The sequence below is a fragment of the Lycium barbarum genome, chromosome 2, assembly GCF_019175385.1.
Source record: "Lycium barbarum isolate Lr01 chromosome 2, ASM1917538v2, whole genome shotgun sequence".
In the NCBI taxonomy this organism is placed as follows: domain Eukaryota; kingdom Viridiplantae; phylum Streptophyta; class Magnoliopsida; order Solanales; family Solanaceae; genus Lycium; species Lycium barbarum.
Window position 1 is genome coordinate 10,157,194 of NC_083338.1, and position 21,320 is coordinate 10,178,513.

Here is a 21,320-nt window from a genome sequence, read left to right on the forward strand (position 1 = left end):
ATTTTCAAGAAAAGATTGTTTTCTTCCTTTCCCTATCCATCTTTTTCTTAACATAATAATGTTTCATGTGCCAAAAAACGACTGATGGGCATATCTCTGTTCTTGTCCATTCAAAACATAGCTTCTTTTCAGATATTTTTATATTTTCCATTTTCTGTTTCCCAAGTGCTCACTCTCAAACAAAAAATGTAAGCTACTAATTAGTCTAATTATGATCACCACTTAATACTACTCATTCCGTTTCAATTTACATGAACCTATTATTATTTGAGAAGTGTGATTCTTTGATCTAGTTTTTCTTATATTTTTTCTAAATTATTTGAATTATAAATTATGATGACTTCTAAATATATATATTTTGTTTTTATAAACTTGGAAAAATCTATGCTAAAATTAGGATCAAAGTTATAAAGTTTAATTCTCGTATTTCGAAAAAATTCACATAAATTGAAACGTATAGAGTATTTGTTTTCTTGAATTGCCGTACAGTATCGAACTGACTCACCTAAATATTTAAATCGTTATTTGTCTCTTTTATTCTACAACCATAGTATAAGCAGAGTCTGATCAGTTTATGGTTCTTAGAGTTATTTCAAATTAACTTATAATGATAGTTGGGTTCATAACTAGATATTTATAAATATTTATTGGAAAGCATTTATTTTTATAGAGTTAAAAAGGTGTTTGACTAAGTTTTCATGAAAAAATAAGTGTTTTTTGAATAGTAATAGAAGTTGTTTTTGGAAGGTGAAAAAATAATTAATCTTTAGAAGCACTTTTGAAACCTTGGTCGAGCATAACTTACTTCTTTAATATTGACAAAAGTATTTTTCAGTTTGATTAGTTAAACACAAACCGCTACTCTCAAATTCAAAATAAGCGAGTTTTAAAAGTTTAATCAAATATGTTTATAAGCACATGAAAATATCTTGATATTTATGGTGAGACTCAACCACAATTTTGGCACTATGTTAAAGTGAGGTGCGTATGTCCTATCATGTAAAGAGTTCAAATTGGAACACAGAGGATAAGTCATTTATCAATTTTAGGTCTAATCAAAGTATCTGTGTGCTTTCTTGAGTTGCATGTTCTCTTTTAAAGTGTTCTTCATGTTTCTTTCTTCTTTTTGTTACAATTGATTGAAACTGAAGATTAAACAATTGCAGGACATATTGCTGAAAGTGCCTCATTGGATAAAGGGTTAATCTTTACTGAGAAATATAATAGTCTTTTGAGGCAGAACTAGTAGAATAAGCGGCTGCATACAGAATTCCGGCCAAAGCTACTGAGTTTTGTCGAACCGTAACCAATACTCTAGCTCCGCGTCTGCAAATAGTATGGAGTCACAAAGGGGTATTAGTATTGGACAATCATTTGATTGTTACTCAGCAGGGTTCCAAGAATCACTTGATGAATTGCCTGATAATTTCACTATTACTGATCCTTATATTTCTGGCAACCCCATTGTGTATGCTTCGCGCGGGTTCTTGGAAATGTTTGGATATTCAAAGTATGAGGTGATTGGGAGTAATGGGAGGATATTTCAGGGTCCTAAAACTAATCGACGATCGGTTTTAGAGGTTCGCGAGGCGATTCGTGAGGAGAGGGATATACAGATCAGTTTGTTGAATTATAGGAAAGATGGGACGCCATTTTGGATGTTGTTCCATATGTGTCCGCTTTTTGACGAGAAGGACGGGAGGGTGATTCATTTTTTGGGAGTTCAAGTCCCTATCTTGAGGAGGCCAAAGCCATCAAGAGTTGGACTAAATTTATGCCAAGATGGAGCTGGCTGTCGAGAGTCCGTGCTTAGGTGTTATAGAAGGGAAGTTTACTCCATGAGCGTGGAACGGGCACTGTCTCTTGCTTTGGGTTCGGGCTTGGATTTCACAGGTACATTTTTGTTGAACTATATCTAGATAAGTGATAGATATGATTGTGACACTATACAGAACATATGCCCCTATAGATATATGTAAAGTTTCCTCTGCTTCCCTCCCTTCACCACTATAGATATACAGAACAAAGTTTGTCTTTTCATACAGGCAACTCATACTGTGCTAACCACGCAATTCGTACTGCACTGGCAGAATTGCTATACGCTCTATAATAATAGGCTTGATAAGCTCACATAACTCTGGGATATTTTCTTAGTTATTGGAATACTAAAACGTAGGCTTATCCGGACTTGGCTTATTTACTTCATTTCTTTTGAAGCTTAACTTTTGTTTTCAAAAGAAAGAAACCATAATATATGCACGGAAAGTTTAGCCTTCCAAGGAGAATGAATTTCAAATGAGATTAAACGAGATTGTGGTCCCTAAATGTAAGGAATTCAGATATGTAAACTCAATCTTTTAGAAGAATAGCATGATCTATGAAGATGCAACACATAGGATTAGAATAGGAGAGGTCTCACAAGAGTGTTATGAGATAAGAAGATACCTAACAGACTGAAAGAAAAAAATCTACAAAATGGTTGTGAAAATTTGGGATTTTGTATTGGAGTGGATGTTTGGGCCTCAAAGGCCAACGTATCCACAAGATGAGCCTCAGAGAAATGTGAATATTATGATGGATGTGAATTCATACAGTGTTAAACAAGATTAGAAATTATCATATTCGACAACATAGAGTGCAAGTAGCACAAAGATTGTTGAATTCTGTTTCTTTTTTCATAGATCCTTATGTCAATTCATCCTAATCTCGTTGCTCGCTGTGCAATTGGTTGATTTGTTTTCCACAAAACTTGTGTGTCACAGGAGTAGATGTCGAGGGGCCTTGTGATGCAAGTGATCTAGAGAAGAGAAAAGCGACTGCTTCTGTTAACAACATACTGACTGTTCTGGTACACGACGGTGAATCAACAGGCAGACTGGTTCACGGGAAGAGACGCTCTCCACCTAGGACGGGTCTGCTCGGAGCATCCTTAAATATGTCTCTTGGTAGAATCAAACAAAGCTTTGTATTGTGAGTTTTTTGTACTTTTTCATTTTTACAGTTGATATGATCCGGTTCTAGATCGTTCTTGACCCTTTCTGGTATTGTCTCTTTGTAACTTGCAGAACCGATGCTAACTTACCTGACATGCCGATTGTGTTTGCAAGTGATACCTTCCTAAAATTAACAGGTACTCCCTCCGTCCCAATTTATGTGAAGGCTATAAATCATCTTATTAAGGGTAAAATAGGTATTTTAAAGTTAAATTGTACTAAATATAGAAAGGTGTCATTCTTTTTGGGACCGACTAAAAAGGAAAAAGTGTCACATAACCTGGGATGGAGGGAGTATCAGAGATGTAGTTAATTTATAATTGAAATTTTGTTTGTTTAAACAGGAGATTTTCATCCTTGTTTAACTGAAAGTTACTAACTGGAATGATTCTTTCGTTCCCATCTTTAATAGGCTTTTCCAGAGATGAAGTGTTGGGCTATAACTGTAGATCTTTAAGCGCGACGGACACAGATTCAAGCTCACAATTTCGGGTAATTTTCTCTTGTAATTAACTCTTATTTGCTCAATTTTGATGCCACATGATCTCAATCCAATTTAATTGTCTCTCTTTGCAGATAAAAGAAAGCATCCAAAATGAACAACCATGTACCCTACGTATGTTAAATTACAGGTCGGTTTCTGTCCTTGCAAGTTATTTAGATACATAATGTTCTTACTTCTCTAGACTCAGTCTCTTGTGGCTACATATTTTCTTTCAGAAAAGACGGAACCTCATTTTGGCTTTACATTTCACCTGTCCGGAATGCTTCAGGAAAGGTAATACCATTACTTAATACAATTTGCTACATATCTTGTCATATGATCAAAATCTTCATATGCCTATCTGAATGGAGATTTTTCTTGAGATGTGATTTCTATAGTTCTATTGTCAGACAGAGACTTCAAATTCCTGGTGATATTCTTCGGTGCCTGTTATGAACTTTACGTAATTAAACATGTCCTATAAAACTCATTTCCAGTGCGAGCAGATAATTAGCTGCTTAATCTTTGTTCTTTTGTTGCATAAAATGGAATGGAATGGAGGGAATAAGAAGAATACTATCCAAAGCATAAACAAGTTTCTTGGCTAAAGAAGGTTCCAATAAATTCAAATAGTTACCGCAGAGGCGAAAGCACTAGGTGATTTCTTCCCATTTGCCTAAGCCTTAGCTTTGGCAGGCAGAGTTACCTAGTACCTACGTTGGTGGGAGATAGTAGGTAGATCTAGCAAATTGAAATGATGGACCTCCCAGCAAACATTTAAATGTATTTTTATTTAGTTTGTTATTTTCTGCTGGATTGTTTTGCTAGACAGAACTATTAATAGTGTCGACACTAAGAGTATATTGGCGATTTACTGGAAGAGTAACCTGTCACCAAAAAAACTAAGTCATTTGCTGCATATATGGTTAGACGAACGCAGCCTAGACTGCAGAACTCTGGGCTAAATTTTCTACTCACTTGCTAAATCTTGTCATAACGGTTTTTGATTCTGTCCTCATTTGGCTCGATAGGTTGCATACTTTGTTGCTGTTGAGGGTGAAGATAATAGCGAGACTAAGGAGAAACCGGGAATGAGGCAGCGTGGTGTTGTTGCTGCTGTAAAAATTGCTGTGAGAGGCTTGTCAATGGGTGTGAGAACATGCTAGTTCTTGTACAGATTCCAGATTTCCTCTGTGCTATTAGTCACCATGAAAGCTGTCCGTAAGTTACCACCTTGTAGTTCTTGTTAGCACCAGAGGAAATGCATACAAGATTTATAAATAAGGTAGATTGTCTGTAGTGCATGTCTAGACAGGTTGTCGACATCACACATATAGCATATGTCCCGTGAGTGGGAGAGTAGTCGAGCAGATGTTACGGATTTGTTAGTCCTTTGTTAATGTCACAGTTTTTATATGCTCGGATGCTTCAATCTAAATGGAATCCATCAGTTGTGCATCTAATTTAACTCGATATACATCCTCGTTCCAATGTTTAGACATCAGTTATTACAATTGATGTAATACATGTAGGCTTCTGTAAATTGTATTGCATTTTATTGGCGTGGATGACCCAGTTTAACCAGTGATCATCCATTATCGTTTCTTCCTCTCCTATTTTTAAATAATGACATTAACAATACCAATATTATTCTTATATTTATACACCTTATTAGTACTATTCTTGATAATGCAATGCATAATTTTTTAATTCAACAAACCAAACAGACAGAAAATAATGTAAACATAGTAATCCAGCATAATAAAAAATAAAGGATTACATTACATAGTCACAATAATTGCAAATTCAACGTGGGACTATGAAGCTTTGAAACAAGTTCAATATAAAACCTTTAACTAAAATATAAAGGATTACATTACATAGTCACAATAAATGCAAATTCAACGTGGGACTATGAAGGTTTGAAACGAGTTCAATATAAGAACTTTAACTAAAAATAAGTGGAGATGCGGGGTATCGATCCCCGTACCTCTCGCATGCTAAGCGAGCGCTCTACCATCTGAGCTACATCCCCCGCTTGTTTTACTAGCGAGTTGTTGGCATTTGTCTTGGATTCACTAATGATTAGAATTTTTATTCTCCGGTTGCAACAACATACCCAGTGTAATTTCACAAATGGGATCTAGAAAAAATAGAGTGTTATGAAGACCTTACCCCTACCTCGTGAGGTGGACAAGCTGTTTCCAATAGACCCTCGGCTCAAAGAGAATTTTATTCTCTAGTTAATGGTTGCAAATGCTACGGTCGACTTTTTTTTTTTTCCTCCCAAGAGAAAATGACATTTTACTTCTGGCCACCATCTCACCAGTATTGTTACCTTCCATGAAATGTGATGGACCATTAAATTGTTAAAAAATTGAACAGGTTACGATACGACATATGATTTCCCATATAACACATAACCTAAATTTGTTTCACTTCTAAGATGCACACTACCATCTTAAGTCGGGCAATTCGCAGAATTGCCCTTCTTTTGGGGTGGTCTTTAAATTTTGCCCTTTATATTTATAATCTTTAAATTTTGCCCTTCGGAATAAAATTCATGGGTTTCAGGTTCGAACTTCCACTCAGTCAAAATTTTTTAAAAAAAATCGCAAGGCAGAATTTGAATTTTGCTATGGCCCCACCGGCAAAATTTTAGTTATGTTTAACCAAAAGTCTGCCAATGGGGGCACACTTTGTCTTGAGGCATATATTTTTTATTTATTTTTTTACTTTTCAAGGTAAACTTTTAGTTATGCGTTAACTAAAAGTGTGCCCCATAAGACATAACTAAAAACATGCCCCATAAGGCGGAACTTTTCCTTAAGGAATAACTAAAGTTATGGCGGACCCGGTATAACTATAAGTTCCGCCTTATAAGGCAAAGTTTATGCCTTAAGGAAAAGTTCCGCCTTAGGGGCATACTTTTAGTTATGCCTTAACTAAAAGTCTGCCCCATAAGGCATAACTAAAAGTATGCCCCATAAGGCGGAACTTTTCCTTAAGGCATAACTAAAAATTTGACTTATAAGGCAAAGTCTATGTCTTTAAGGAAAAATTATATCTTGTGGAGCATACTTTTAGTTATGCCTTAACTAAAAGTCTACCCCATAAGACATAAATAGGAAAAAACTTTTAGTTAAGGCTTAATTAAAAGTCTGCCTATAAGTATGGCGGACCCGGCATACACTTGTTAAGAAATAACCAAAGTTATGCCGGACCCGGCGTACTTATGCCAAGTCTGTCCATAAGGCATGAGTATGCCGGGTGCGGCATACATGCGACTCAAACCTTGCCTTGCGATTTCTTTTTTTAATTTATGTTTGAGCGGGGGTTCGAACCCAGAACCTCATGATTTATGCGCGAAGCTCAAGATTGCAACGCGAAGGGCAAAAATTAAAGACCAGCAATATGGGGGCAAAATTTAAAGACCACAAATAAGAGGGGCAAAGTTTAAAGACTACCCTTAAAGAAGGGCAATCCGCGCAAAAAACTGTCTTAAGTCTCCATACAATTTCTTCAAGGGAGAATAACCTATATGTGCATAAGAATAGAGTATATTTACGAAATATGACGATATTTTTCAGTTTACAAAACATATCAATAGATTTCTTACAAAACATATACGAAAATTTTGTGTACGAAAACTGTATGAAATGTGTATATCTCGCTCAAAGCTTAAAATTTTCGCGCATAATTTTGTGTACGAAAACTGTATGAATATGTATATTTCATTCAAGGCTTAAAAATTTCGCTCATTTTTTTGTGTATGAAATATGTATATCTCGCGCAAGGCTTAGAATTCTCATATTTTTCATGTATGAGAACTGTATAGAAAAGGTATGAATTTTGTATTTAACTGTATAAAATTTGTAAAAAGTTCATGTTAAGTTTTGGAAATTTAATACAACTACAACAATATTGTATACAACTTTCATACAATATTCATACAATTTTTTTTGTGTATGAAGCTGTTCTCTTGATGACTGTGATTTTGACCACCATCTTCTTTCATGTGAATTTTTCAGAGGCATAAAACTAAATGTTGATTCACTTATTTTCCATCAGGAAAGTCCTGCTAGGGCCAATCGTCATAATTTTAATGTGGGCAACCCTAACAATGAAGTTACCATGCGCCAGCTATCACCCATGTTCCAAAATTCAATTTTAATTGAGTTTAACTAATATTTACAGTAAATATAAATGACCTTTTTTTTAATGGAGTAAGAAAGTTTCATTAATAGGCATCAAGAAGATGCAAAAGTACATAATAAGGATTGAGCTCCATTACAAAAGAAATCTAAGCTAGTGATAAGGAGCTTATAAATCCACACAAGTATCTGCATTGGTTAGAGGGGTAAGGAAATTCCAGCTAAACAGATTAACTGAACACTTGGACTTCAGAGAAGAGATTGTAGTTGATATGCCATCAAAGCATCTGTTGTTCCTTTTTGTCCATAAACACCAAAAGGTGACTGCTGGGACCATTCTCCAGATTTTTCTGATGATTTTATCAACTCTCCAACAACAACAACATACCCAGTGAAATCCCACAATGTGGGATCTGGGGAGGGTAAAGTGTACGCAGACCTTACCCGTATCTCGGAGATAGGTTTCAGTGTTTCACAGGCTTGCTTCACTGACTGAGGCATGATACATTTCAATCCAAAAGCAGTGAGGAAGAGGGCCATGCCTAACCCAATACAACCTATGCAGAAATTGTCAAGACGCAATGACCATCACTGATTGGTAAAACTTCCAAGAGCGAAATAATATCAGTCCTTTAACAAGATAGGATCAATTGGTCTGTCACATTTCGAAGTAACTTATCAGGGACATGCTCTTATGTAATAATGAGAAGATTGTTTTCATGCTGGTTGTTGTGAACAGTGGGCCTCAAAGGATCAATCTTCCATATGCCATCAACAATGAACTTGATCTGCACAAAAAGAAATGCGAGGCTCGATATACGACAGGATAACACAGTAATGATCTCAAATTCATTGTAATCAATAAAACCCACCTCATATCTGCCTGGATACAACTTTAGGCTTGCAGCAAAAACACCCGTGTGCAATTTTTCCATCTTTCTCTGCATTTCAATGCATCGTATCATGCTGCTAGTCCAGGACAAGAAGCCCCTTGAAATCAACATCACAACGGTCGTACAAGGACTTTTAGGGGAAGGGGAAATAGAGATGTATAGTTTTCATTATTAAGACACCGCCATCATTCTTCAAGACATTTGATGCTTTAGGAACAACCTTCGCAAGATCTACTTGACGGCGCACAGAACTCTTTAACTCGTATTCAAAATATTATTATCTAGTTCCTCTCCTAACTTGCCAAGCGACTTTCTGGAAAACAAGATTAAAACACTTTGTATGCCATCTTCTAAAGTTCCCCAGCAAGGACTTGGCTTATGAAGTCTCCATTTCACTGATACTTTGTATCTGATTTGGACTAGTAAGTTGAAAAAATCCTGATTTTTGCTACTCCCTCGTTTCATTTGTCCTGGTTTGACTGGAACGAAATTTATGAATGTAAATAAGACTTTTGAATCTTGTGATCTTAAACTAAAGGTCTCTATGACATACCAAAAGTACCCAGTAAATCTTGTTGTCTTAAATATACTATGTCATTCCTGGAATATCATTAAAGATGAAATGGGAATATTGGAATAAAAACTTACTAAATACAAGAAGGTGGTATTCTATCTGAAACAGACTAAAAAGGAACGTAAGACACATAAATTAAAATGAACGATTATATTCAAGTTCTAAATACTGTGTGGTTTCTTAATAAAAAATGAAAAGGAAGCAAATAACAGGAGTATAAATGATCAGATACTATTGTGATTATATCCATAGCTCTTCTTCCAAACCCTGCCTGGAACCCACCACACAAACGAAAAGAGGAAAGAGAAGATTGTGAAGGAAAATAGGCAATAAGTCATGCAATCTGCTCGAGTCGAGTACTCAACAAAGCATATTGCACTGATAATTTAATTGGGTTTAACCCCTAAAACTCAGAAGAGAATCTTTGACTTTCCTGCTCTAGCCAAACATGACTAAGTTGTGAACTTCTCTCATATTGTCCACAAGAAAAGCTAGATGCTGACACTATAGGTGACACCTCTACACTAAACCATGCAGAAGATGATGTCCTTACTGTAATCATTGGCATCATTTTCATCCTAAAACAAAAATAAGATTAAGTTGATTTGGACAATCGCATTAGACGAAATTATGCTTGATGTTTTGACAGTAAAGCGTTGTCTCCTATTCCCTATTATTGATGTGGAAGCAAGATAAAACCTGAGTTGTCCATCCATCAAATGAACCCGCCAGAAGAACCTCTGAGGCGGAGTTAGTCCAAACAATCCGAGCAGTACGAAGAAGCTGCAAAGCTTTACTAGCACTATCAATCCTCTTCTGCTTCTCGTCTAACATCTTCTGCGCATCACTGAAAATGTATGGTAGGAAAACTCATTTTTGGTTAGGATAGATAGTCTAAAGTATGTATCTTAGAATGAATGAGACATGACCAGACATTATTGCAAGTAACATTTTCCCCTCGAGCACAGCCAGATGTGCACGTATCAACCTCAATCTCTCCTGGGCACTCATGATTTCATTCTCCTGAAACTCACATGCATCAGAAAGCCTTTGCAAATCACTTGGAGAGCTTCCAAAAACCTAAGGAAGACAGCGTGAAGTTACTTAACAGTACTAGTACTATCCCATTAAACAATAAATTGTTAGCAGAACTTCGTTTCCAATGAAGATATCTGTACAAAAAATTGAAGCATTTTCTCTTTTAGATAGAAACATTGAAGAAAATATTTTGCAAATAATTCCCTTTAGCTCATGTTATTTTCTCTTTTCTTTTTTTTTCTGCATTTTGTTATTAGTTATTACCACATTAAAGGCTTAAGTTGTCAGAGAGTGACACTTTTATTTATTTACTTTATTTCTCAACACAAATTTTCACGTCTGGACCTAATTCTTTTTCTTGAATACTTTTTGTGAATTGTTGGAGGTGAGACTTGAGTCCAGGACCACTACCTGCTCTGATACCATGTTAAAAGATTGTAAACCCACATCTAAAACTTAAGCTATATATTGAGAGGGAAAACTTTATTTAATTATGTCTTAACAGTTTCATTTTCAGCTTATCTATGGGAAAGGATGTGAAGTCAAAGAAAGTAATTTTAGCCATTGAGTCTAAATTCCAAAGAATTTTTTTTGGGTAGGTTGATGTCAGCAAAAATTGTTTGGAAATATGATATAAAAGTTCAGTGTGACATGAGATTATGCATGTTTACAACCAAATCATGATTAAAAAAATATATATTATCTACACAGAACACTAACTGCACACATTCGCTGTTGAACATATATTCAAGTATTCAACAAAATAAAGTTGGTGGAATAACTGCATCACCTAGGGCAACACAGCAAGCTAATCAATTATTCTACATAAGAAGAATAAAAATATATGATGCTAGGGAACTTGTCATTAGTAACTTTGAGAAACAATAATAAACTACCTCCTTTGAACTTAACTCCTCGCTCTTGGATTTCAATGAGCGGAGTGTCAAGGATAGCTCAAGCTCTAAATGTTGAAGCCGAGTGCTTATCTCATTGTGGCTGTCATTTTTCAGTCTTTGTAAAGCTTTGCTTCTCTTCTCTGTGATATTAACTACATCATCTCCCAAAGTTTCGGTTGTACCTTCAATCCAACTTTTACCCAGGGCAACCTCACCAGCTGTTCATAGCAGTAGTGAAGCGAGGTTACAATCTATACACATAATTAGACACAAGAAAGAGAATACCTTCAAAATCTATATCCTGAGGGCCTGCGCGTTGTATGCTCCATTTTCTCCACATGGCTGGTGAAATGCTATGGTTAAGCTCCCCATCACTTTGAATGCCTTTCATGGGCCTACCTTTACTGAGGCTACCATTTTTTCCTAGGTCAGTCCTGTCTTTTACAATGTAACAGAAATGACATCTCATGATAAGAGTTTAACTGTTTTATAAACAAAATACTCAGGTATAAATACTTCTAGTTCAAAAAATTTAGGAAAATAGTTTCAGATTCAAAGAAATTTTAAAGATATCTAAGACAAAGAACATAGAGGCTATAATGATTAAACAGCAATTCAATGCGGTAACTAATAGATTTTTCAACCATTTTGTTGATAACATGTCATCCTGCTTTCTGATTAAAATTTTTACCTGCATCAGTGGTTCCAAAGCTTCTATCATATATGTTGTCCCTACTTAAAGTATGAGAAATATGTCCATGTTTTCCCAGATCAATACCAAGAGATGAGTTCCTCTCTTTTTCTAGTCGACTCAATATCCCTTCAATCCCGCTATCTTCCTCTGCTACAGTTTCTCTGTTGGGATGGGAGAGGAAAGAAGAAAAGAAGATACCAAATGAATATTTTTCACACAAGTCAATAGAATGTGCAATAAACAGCTAGGAGATACATAGTGCATATAATCATTTCGAAATATGGTTACTTGTTTCTTATTTCATTTTTGGTCATCCTGAGTTTTTTCTTATAACACTCTTGTTACTAGCAGTACGGAGCTACCAAGTTAGACTTCACTTCACTCTCTAATCCCATCTGCTTCATTCTTCAATTGAGTATTTGAGTTGGCTAATTTTAACTATAAGCTACATCATTTACTAATTCGCTGGTTATCCCGCTTAAACAACCAACGGTCTGGAGCTAGGTGGTATAATGAAAGAAAGAAACAAACGATGTTTTTTTAATGACCGAGAAATCCGTACGGGGCCAATCCTTAAGACCTACTGAACATTCCAAACTTGGGATAATGAGCCCGCCCCTCTAACCTTCTCCATTTAAATAACAGGCTTAATTATGTTATCATTGTCAAAAAAAAAATTAAAAAAAATAAAAAAAAATAACAGGCTTAATTCGCATGGCTCAGGGCTCGAACCTGTAACCGAAGTTACGAGTCACCCAACCTTTGCCACTTGAACTAAGCCTTTGGGGCGGAAGGGAAGCTTTTATTTTTGTTTACATGTGGAAGGCAGATGCCAAAGCCAGAGCCTAATGACAAATTGAATCAAGCAAAGAATATTGTTTCTCCTATAACATTTTAGTAAAAATTGCAAAATGGCATAACAAGCACAATCCCATATCAACAAGATCAAACATAACATAAAAGTTAAGCATCCTATATCCAGCGTCTACTGCCCAACTAATCCAGATTCACGTAAGAAAGGTCCATATAGCATTTACTAACCAAAATCAAACCAATAACAACATAACTAAAAGAAAGCACATTTCGGTGTAAGGAACCTCACATCGATCTACCAGACGACGAGGCAGGCAAATGAGCTTCATTCCCATGTAATAAATCACTGTCTTGACAACTCTCCACTCTTCTATGAAACTCCTCAATGTCAAAATCCATTTCCACAGTCTCAACTTCATTAGCATTCACATTGTTATCATCATCCTCAATTTCCCAACCGAATGAAAACCACCCTCCTCTCTTTTTTATAGCTTCAATCAAATCAACTCTTCCAGCTTTTTCCAATTCTTTCCTTGTTGGAAAAGCATTTGGATTCTCAGATAACTTCATGAAAGCCAAAATATCCTCTTCCAGCTCCATATCCCCTTTCTTGCACCAACAATATACACTATCCTCAGTTCTTTCCTTTCTAAGCTTATTAAAAAACCGAAAAGAACACATATTTTTTCCCAATACAAGGTTAAAAATCACAGCTTTTCTTCTGCAATGAAATCTTTTTGGTGAAAAACTCAAAAGGGTGTTGAAAACAGGAGGTTTCAAGAAATTGGTAGGTGTAAAAATGAGTGAAACCATCGTTCAGGCATTTCTTCAAACACTTGGAATGCAACCTGAAGAAATAATTCTACTGGTATGTGGGAAATGCAATTAATGAGATTCTGACAATTGATTTCTCTGGGATTAATTAATGAATAGTTTTATAGGTTCTATGATATTAAACTGTATAGGAATAGAATGAGTATGAATATAATAAAGTGATTCCCACACTTTTCCAGGCTTTTGTTTTGTGAGTTACCTTGTGTCTCTTGTTCCCTGTTTTCAAGATTTGGTTTTGTCCATAAGGCAGTGTTTGGAGAAGAAGACTTGAAAATTCTTGTTTCAGATTCTTATCCTGTATACTATTTTTTGGTGCCATCCTAATTGTTTGGTCTTGAGCAATTTATACTAAAATTATAATATAACTAGTTAATTTACCCGCACTTCGCTCGGTATATAAAAAATCAAAATATGACTAAATAATCATTGTTATAAATAGATTTTATAAGAAAAATTAAATCAAATAAGTAGTCTAAATGATATAAATTCTATTGGTGAAGTCATGATCTAATTAAAGATTAATACCTGTCTGAAACATTTAATATATAGCCTCGCCACTAAACATTGGAAAAGACTTTTACAATCCATTATTTAAAGACTAATGACTATTCATCAAGAAGGGGAGCCTTGACGTAACTGGTAAAGTTGTTCCCATGTGACCAGTAGGTCACGGGTTCGAGCCGTGGAAACAGCCTCTTGCAGAAATGCAAGGTTAGACTGTGTACAATTGACCCTTGTGGTCCGGCCGTTCCCCGGACTCCGCGCATAGCGGGAGCTTAGTGCACCGGGCTGCCCTTTTTTTTTTTTAATGAATATTGATCATAAACTAAATAAAAACCTTGATAAAAATTACAAATTCTAGTTCTTTAAAGTCTATTCTAAAGGGGAAGGTAAAAGTATAGGAAGAAAAGGAAATTGTACAGAACCGATCTCACGGGAAATTTTGTATGCATCTGGTATCAACTGTGTATCTATCTCACCTTTGGGATGAGGTGTAATTAACAATATTTAAGAAGTGACTTTTGGGATTTCTTACCTAGCATATAAATAGAAAAAATAGGGTCGGGAAGTGTGGTTGGGGGGCGGGGGGAGGGGGTGTGGTGTGGGGAATTTATAATTTGAGAAAAAAGGTAAATGTGTGTCCTAATCTGAGAGAGGTACCACATCGCCTCTTTCAAAGTTCAAAAGTGACCGATTCTTTTTCTATACCTTGATAATTAAGAAAAATGAAACAAACACTTCATCTAAATAAAGGAATACACAAGCAAAAGAATGAGATTCAAAAAGAATTCAAGAAAGCAAGTAAATGGAGAAAAATAGAGAGAGTCATATTACCTTTTTATGATATATGATCATCTTTATATAGATATTGGAGAATTTCTCCGTGAATTGGTAAAATCAAAGGCAAAAAAGGTTTGAATTGTATTGTGTCAATGTTCCATATAAAAAGGCAAAAGGGAAAAAAAATTCGGTTGAATAATGGAGAGTTACCGTAGAATGACAAAGAGACACTTCATTCACCACTATATGTCTTTGTGGTGACTTTTGGAGCTTTTGTTCGACTTTAATTAGTTGCTATTAAAGACGATTTCTTGTAGTGCTTTGATTGTATTCTCCGAAGATCCTCCTCAAAATCTCATCAAAAAACTCAACAAAAAAAAAAAGAAGAATGAAAACTGAAAAATAAAATAAAGAAAGATAAGCAAACGATTTTAGTTATAATCTTTCGGTCACAACTTGGTTTAAATCCTATCTCTATGTTTGCCTCTCCACCCTCTCCCGATTAGGAATTTCCTAGAATATATTTTCTATTTCTGCTAGTCATGTGCGAGGATATAAAATTTCAAAACAAATTATAAAAATAAAACAAAGTTTTATCATTCTGAAAAATGCATGCTTCAGCGTTATCATTGTTGATAGGAATGCCGGGAAAAATGATAAATCACTATTTAGCGAACTAATAACACATTCAAGAAAAGAAACGACATTTAAACAAATAAAATAGTAAAGCAGGTAATGTATAGAATCGAAATTTAAAGTGGAGAGCAAAGGCCACAAAGTAATGGTTTATGCTTAAAACATTTTTGCAACAATAAAGAAAAGATGTCAAATTCAGGATTAATTACCTTTAAAGAAAATCACCATACAGTAATGGTAAAGCAAATCACATACGTAAAAAGACAAAGCATGCATCATGTAGAAAAAAGGGACTTCTAGTTAGTGAAAATTGGAATCTGGGTTTGGGTACGAAGAGGCTTTTAGAAGAGACGCGGGAAGTGAGAGAATGAAGGTGTAATTAAATCAATTCAAGAGGTGGCTTTTTGGATTTTGAGAAGTGACTGTTGAGTTTTTTTGCAAGAGCAAAAAGATGTAAAAAAAAAGGAGAAAAATAAAAAAAATTGAGAAAAAAGAAAAATAACATTCCTAGCTCCAGAGAGTGCCACGTCACCGGGCATATGTCCTCTTTTTATAGATATATATATATATAGATCGATGAAATAATTTTAATATTTAGTTAGTATTAAATTAAAAAATGGACATGAAGTATAATATAAATATGTGTTTGATTTAAACTAGATAGATTTTGATGAAAGGAGGCTCGCGTCCGGAATAGTATGTGTTAAGAATGCATGTGTCACTAAAGCTTAAAAATAAGTTTTATAGAGTGGTGGTTAGACCTTTATTATTGTATGGGGTAGAGTGTTGGTCGGTCAAGAATGCATACGTTCAGAAACTCGGATGCTCAGATGGATGTGTGGGCATACTAAGAGTGATAGGATTAGGAACGAAGTTATACAGGACAAAGTGGGAGTGGCTTCCATGACCGGCAAGATGAGGGAAGCAAGGTTGAGATGTTTCGAGCATGTGAAAAGGAGGTGTATGGATGCACCAGTGGGGAGGTGTGAGAGAGTGATTAGACTAGACATGACCCATCTTCAGCTTACTGAAGACATGACCCTAGATAAGAAAGTATGAAGGCCGAGGATTAGGGTAAAAGGGTAGTATTTTATTCTTCAATTCTTGCTATTACATGTTACTTCATTTGATTTGTTTATCTTACTATTTGAATTTGCTAATTGTTGTCATTATTTTACCTTTCGATCCTATTTGATTACACTTCTTTTGAGCCGAGGGTCTATCAGAAATAATCTCTCTAGTCCACAAAGGTAGAGGTAAAGTTTGCGTATATCGTAACCCTCTCAGGACTCCATTGGTGAAATTACACTAGGCATGTTATTGTTGATTTGGATGAATTTTTATTCACTTTCTTGAGAGACTTTCGGAGAAAAAAATTAGTAAAATGACAAATGTGTCATTCCCCCCCCCCCCCCCCCCCCCAAGTTCTTATCCCCCTATTATTGCTCACATAAGTGGTGTAAATAAATAGTATTATAATTATAGTAGGAAAATAAATTTGGAATTGCTAAACTCATTTTAAAAAAAAAAAAAAAAAAAAAAGTGCTGCTCAATGTGTGTGTGTGTATATATATCATTTGGAACTAAACCACCCCCGAGTATTTAAGGGACGTTAAGTTAAAGGAATTAGGTAGGTTAACTCGATTTAAATTTTTGGAATTAAATTTATTTCATATTTGATTGGAGATATTAGTTAAAATTAATTAAAATCAAGACTATAATCTAAAATAATTTATCCCATTATCTTTATGATGTTAATTCAATTGTCATACTCCAAATCTCCTGTCATGTGTAGCTCCTTTCCTACCTTCCCTTAAATCTTATCGACCATAATTAACATAGTCATCAAAATTCTCATCTTTAAATTCTTAAGGGTCATCTTGTGCAGGTACCCTCAATAGTGTTGAATCCTTTCGCAGACCATGAGGTGAAATTTGTTGTGCCACTAGTTCTAGAGCTGGTAGTGGTCATGGTACAACCTGATAAGCCATCTACAAGTTATTATGTATCTCCAAAGTCCAATTGTTGCATCATATAATTGGTTCCTTTGGCATGAACTGATTCCTTAGTGCGACATGTACTATCCTCTACATCAAATATCTTCTCACAATTATAAATCTTCCCGCTCTTTTTGTTGTATATACTCTCTTTCACACGCTCTCATAAAGCCTCAAGGTCTGAACTAGCTCGCAGATTATTAATCCAAGAGTGAATTTATTGAAAGTAATTTGTTGCGAATTGCCCTTTTTTTGGGGTGGTATTTAAATTTTGGCCCTCATATTTGTGGTCTTTAAATTTTGCCCTTCGGCTAAAACCCATAGGTTCCAGGTTCGAACCCCCGCTCAGTCAAAAATTTTAAAAAAAAAATCAAAACAGAGTTTAAATTTCGCTATGCCCCCTCCGGCAGACTTTTAGTCATGTTTAACTAAAAGTCTGCCGGAGGGGGCAGACTTTGCCTCTGCCGGAGGGGGCAGACTTTGCCTTGAAGCATATATACGTATTTTTTTTTTTAACTTTTCAAGGTAAACTTTTAGTAATGCCTTAACTAAAAGTGTGCCCCATAAAACATAACTAAAAGTATGCCCCATAAGGCGTAAGTTTTTCTTAAGGCATAACTAAAAGTTTGCCTTATAAGGCAAAGTTTAAATTTTGCTATGCCCCCTCCGGCAGACTTTTAGTTGTGTTTAACTAGAAGTCTGCCGGAGGGGGCAGACTTTTAGTTGTGTTTAACTAAAAATCTGTCACCTCCGGCAGACTTTGCCTTGAAGCATATATATATATATATATATATATATATATATATATATATATATATATATATATATATTATTATTTTTTATTTTTACTTTTCAAGGTAAACTTTTAGTTATGCCTTAACTAAAAAGTGTGCCCCAAAGACATAACTAAAAGTATGCCCATAAGGCGGAACTTTTCCTTAAGGCGTAACTTAAACTTTGCCTTATAAGGCAAAGTCTATGCCTTAAGAAAAGTTTTTGCTTTATGGGGCATAATTTTGTTATGCCTTAACTAAAATTCTGCCCCATAAGGCATAACTAAACTATGTCTTAGGAAAAATTCTGTCTTATGGGGCAGACTTTTAGTTATGTCGGATCCGGCATAACTTTAGCTTTTCCTTAAAGATTGTATGCTGGATCCGGCATACACTCCCCCAGTCCTGCCTGGCGAAATTATTTTTTTATTTTATGCCTGAGTGGGGGTTCGAACCCAGAACTTCATGTATTCGCCCACCTTTCCAAGCAAAGGGCAAAACTTAAAGATCACAAATACGAGGAGCAAAATTTAAAGACCACAAATTTGAAGGGAAAAATTTAAAGACCACCCCAAAAGAAGGGCAATCTGCGCAAAAAAATGATTTGTTTTAGAGTGAAAAACAAATCTAAAATCCTAGATGAACATCACAGGCAATAACCAAAGGTAATAACTCGACTGCCTTCAAATAACGATGAATTAGAAACCCATATATAAAAAAAACGAGAAGAAGATTACCTTCAAGAATCCAACAACAATATACCCAGTGAAATCCTATAATGTACGCAGATCTTACCCCTACCTTGCAAGGTAGAGAAGCTGTTTCCGAAAGACCCTCGGCTGAAGAGAAAATATGGCAAAAAAAGTCAAAGTAGGACAAGCAATTTAAAGCAGCATGAAAGCGAAAAAGCCATAACAAAGCAATCTGAAAAAGGAGCAATAGTTACCATAGATAAATAAGATAATTGAAGCACAAGAAACAACATATAGTAGCACAAACAAGAGGACAAGAAACTAAAGACCAAAACTGTGACTACTAGTACAAAAGGCTACGCGGGACTACCTACTAACCTTCTACCTTAATATGAGTCCTCCATAACCTCCTATCTAAGGTCATGTTCTCGGTAAGCTAGAACTACACCATGTTCTGTCTAATCACCTCTCCCCAATACTTCTTCGGCCTACCTCTACCTAATCCGTCCATAGCCAACCTCTCATACCTCTGTACTGGGCCATTGGTGTCTCTCCTCTTCATATGCCCAAACCATCCCAGTTTCGCCTCCCGCATCTTGTCCTCCACCGAGGCCACTCCCACCTTGTCCCGGATATCGTCATTACTAATCCTATCTTTCCTAGTGTGCCCACACATCCTCCGCAACATTCTCATTTTCGCAATTTTCATCTTCTAACCGTGAGAGTTCTTGACTGGCTAACACTCCGCCCCATACAACAAAGTCGATCTAACCACTACTTTGTAGAACTTACCTTGGAGTTTTGGTGGCACCTTTTTATCACACAACACTCTAGAAGCGAACCTCCATTTCATCCACCCTGCACCAATACGATGTATGATATTATCGTCAATATCTCTAGTTTCTTGAATAATAGACCCAAGATACTTGAAGCTTCCTTTCTTTTGGATAGCCTGGGTACCAAGCTTCACTTTCACGTTAGCCTCGTACGTCACTGAACTTGCACTTCAAGTACTCAGTCTTGGTCCTACTTAACTTGAACCCTTTAGATTCTAGAGTTTGTCCCCAACTCTCTAGCTTAGCGTTAACTCCGCTGCGAGTCTCGTCAATCAAGACTATGTCATCCGCGAATAACATACACCATGGCACCTCACCTTGAATATGCCACGTCAATCTATCCATCACCGAAGCGGATAAAAATGGGCTAAGAGTTGATCCCTGGTGTAGCCCCATCACAACTAGGAAGTGCTCCGAATCTCCTTCCACTGTCTTTGCCCTGGTCTTGGCTCCATCATACATGTCCTTGATCCTTCTAATGTAGGCCACAGGTATCCCTTTAGCCTCCAAGAATCTCCATAGAACCTCCCTCGACACTTTGTCGTAGGCCTTTTCTAGATCGATGAAAACCATGTGCAAGCCTTTCTTCCTTTCCCTATACCGCTCAACCGGTCTCCTTACAAGATAAATGACTTCTGTAGTAGAGCGCCTCGACATTAAATCAAACTGGTTCTCTGAAATAGACATGCCTCTCCTCACCCTCATCTCCACCACTCTTTCCCAAACTTTCATGGTGTGGCTTAGCAGCTTGATACCTCTATAGTTGTTGCAACTCTGAATGTCGCCCTTGTTCTTGTACAATGGAATCATTGCACTCAACTTCCATTTTTCGGGCTTCTTCGTCGTCTTAAAAATGACATTAAACAACCCAGTCAACCACTCCAAACCTACTCCGCATGCAGTCTTCCAAAATTCCCCAGGAATGTCGTATGGCCCGATCGCTCTTCCCCTGCGCATCCTACGAACAACACCCTTAACCCCCTCAACCTTTATACTCCTACAATACCTAAAATCGCGACGCCTCTCAAAGTACTCCAAATCTCCCAACACAATGTCTCTGTTCCCTTCTTCGTTCAAGAGTTTATGGAAGTATGACTGCCATCTCCGTCTAATGAGAGCTTCCTTCACCAGTACTTTGTCATCCTTGTCCTTGATCCTCCAAATTACCTTCAAGAATCCAATTCTTCAAAACGGCATAATACTAAGTTGAATGCGAACCAAAAGATCCTAAATCTCTTTTAAGAATGTTTTAATCTCAAATATGCTAACCTCCTAATGAAATAAACATAGGATATTTCAATCGGCAAAATAAGAAAAACCTCAAACTTAATTCCTTAGAAGAACTCGCCATGACTGTGCATTGTGGGGGTGCTTCGCGCAATTACCTAGTGGTTTTGCCTCATTGTGTGAGCAGCTGAGTATGCTCTGGCGAATATCGCAAGCTGCATGCATTCTAGTGTGCTCCTTGGCTAATATGTGCAAGGAAACATGATACTACTTAATGCTCTCCCAATTTGATCTTCACTGTCTCTGAGTATTGGGACGTGGTATTTTTTATCTGAATCTGAACGCATATGTGAATATTAAGATATTATCTTTAGATATGAGCACTGAATGATTAAGACAATTTTATTTTAAGTACCCGCATATATATAATTTATCAATATCTAAACACAATAAATATTATAATTCAATAAAATAGTAATTAAATATTATATATCCATGAAATATT

The 21,320-nt window shown here is 36.1% G+C and overlaps 2 protein-coding genes and 1 non-coding gene across 6 annotated transcripts; 1 reads left to right on the forward strand and 2 right to left on the reverse strand.

Annotated features, from left to right (window-relative positions):
- Positions 1–4,940, forward strand: LOC132626128 (protein TWIN LOV 1-like). 2 transcript variants are annotated; one of them, XM_060340878.1, is made up of 8 exons: positions 1–188; positions 1,167–1,893; positions 2,763–2,970; positions 3,066–3,130; positions 3,406–3,485; positions 3,570–3,625; positions 3,714–3,771; positions 4,509–4,940. In XM_060340878.1, the coding sequence occupies exons 2-8, from the start codon at positions 1,338–1,340 to the stop codon at positions 4,641–4,643; spliced, it is 1,158 nt and encodes a 385-aa protein (XP_060196861.1). In that variant the 5' UTR covers positions 1–188; positions 1,167–1,337; the 3' UTR covers positions 4,644–4,940. The 2 variants fall into 2 exon arrangements, with proteins under 2 accessions (XP_060196861.1, XP_060196860.1); XM_060340877.1 differs by lacking the exon at positions 1–188 and adding an exon at positions 958–1,049.
- A 499-nt stretch (positions 4,941–5,439) lies between these two features.
- Positions 5,440–5,512, reverse strand: TRNAA-AGC (transfer RNA alanine (anticodon AGC)). Its single transcript has one exon. It is a non-coding gene; the product is annotated as a tRNA-Ala (tRNA).
- Positions 5,513–7,689: 2,177 nt separating this feature from the next.
- LOC132626129 (protein PTST homolog 2, chloroplastic-like) lies at positions 7,690–13,724 on the reverse strand. Of its 3 annotated transcripts, XM_060340879.1 has the most exons (8): positions 12,829–13,713; positions 11,724–11,887; positions 11,318–11,470; positions 11,033–11,250; positions 10,033–10,178; positions 9,798–9,945; positions 8,504–8,572; positions 7,690–8,419 (listed from the first exon to the last, which is right to left on the reverse strand). In XM_060340879.1, the coding sequence occupies exons 1-8, from the start codon at positions 13,350–13,352 to the stop codon at positions 8,324–8,326; spliced, it is 1,518 nt and encodes a 505-aa protein (XP_060196862.1). In that variant the 5' UTR covers positions 13,353–13,713; the 3' UTR covers positions 7,690–8,323. The 3 variants fall into 3 exon arrangements, with proteins under 3 accessions (XP_060196862.1, XP_060196863.1, XP_060196865.1); XM_060340880.1 differs by lacking the exon at positions 7,690–8,419 and having other exon boundaries at positions 8,504–9,003; positions 12,829–13,724; XM_060340882.1 differs by lacking the exon at positions 7,690–8,419 and having other exon boundaries at positions 8,504–8,994; positions 12,829–13,720.
- Between the last annotated feature and the right edge of the window lie 7,596 nt (positions 13,725–21,320).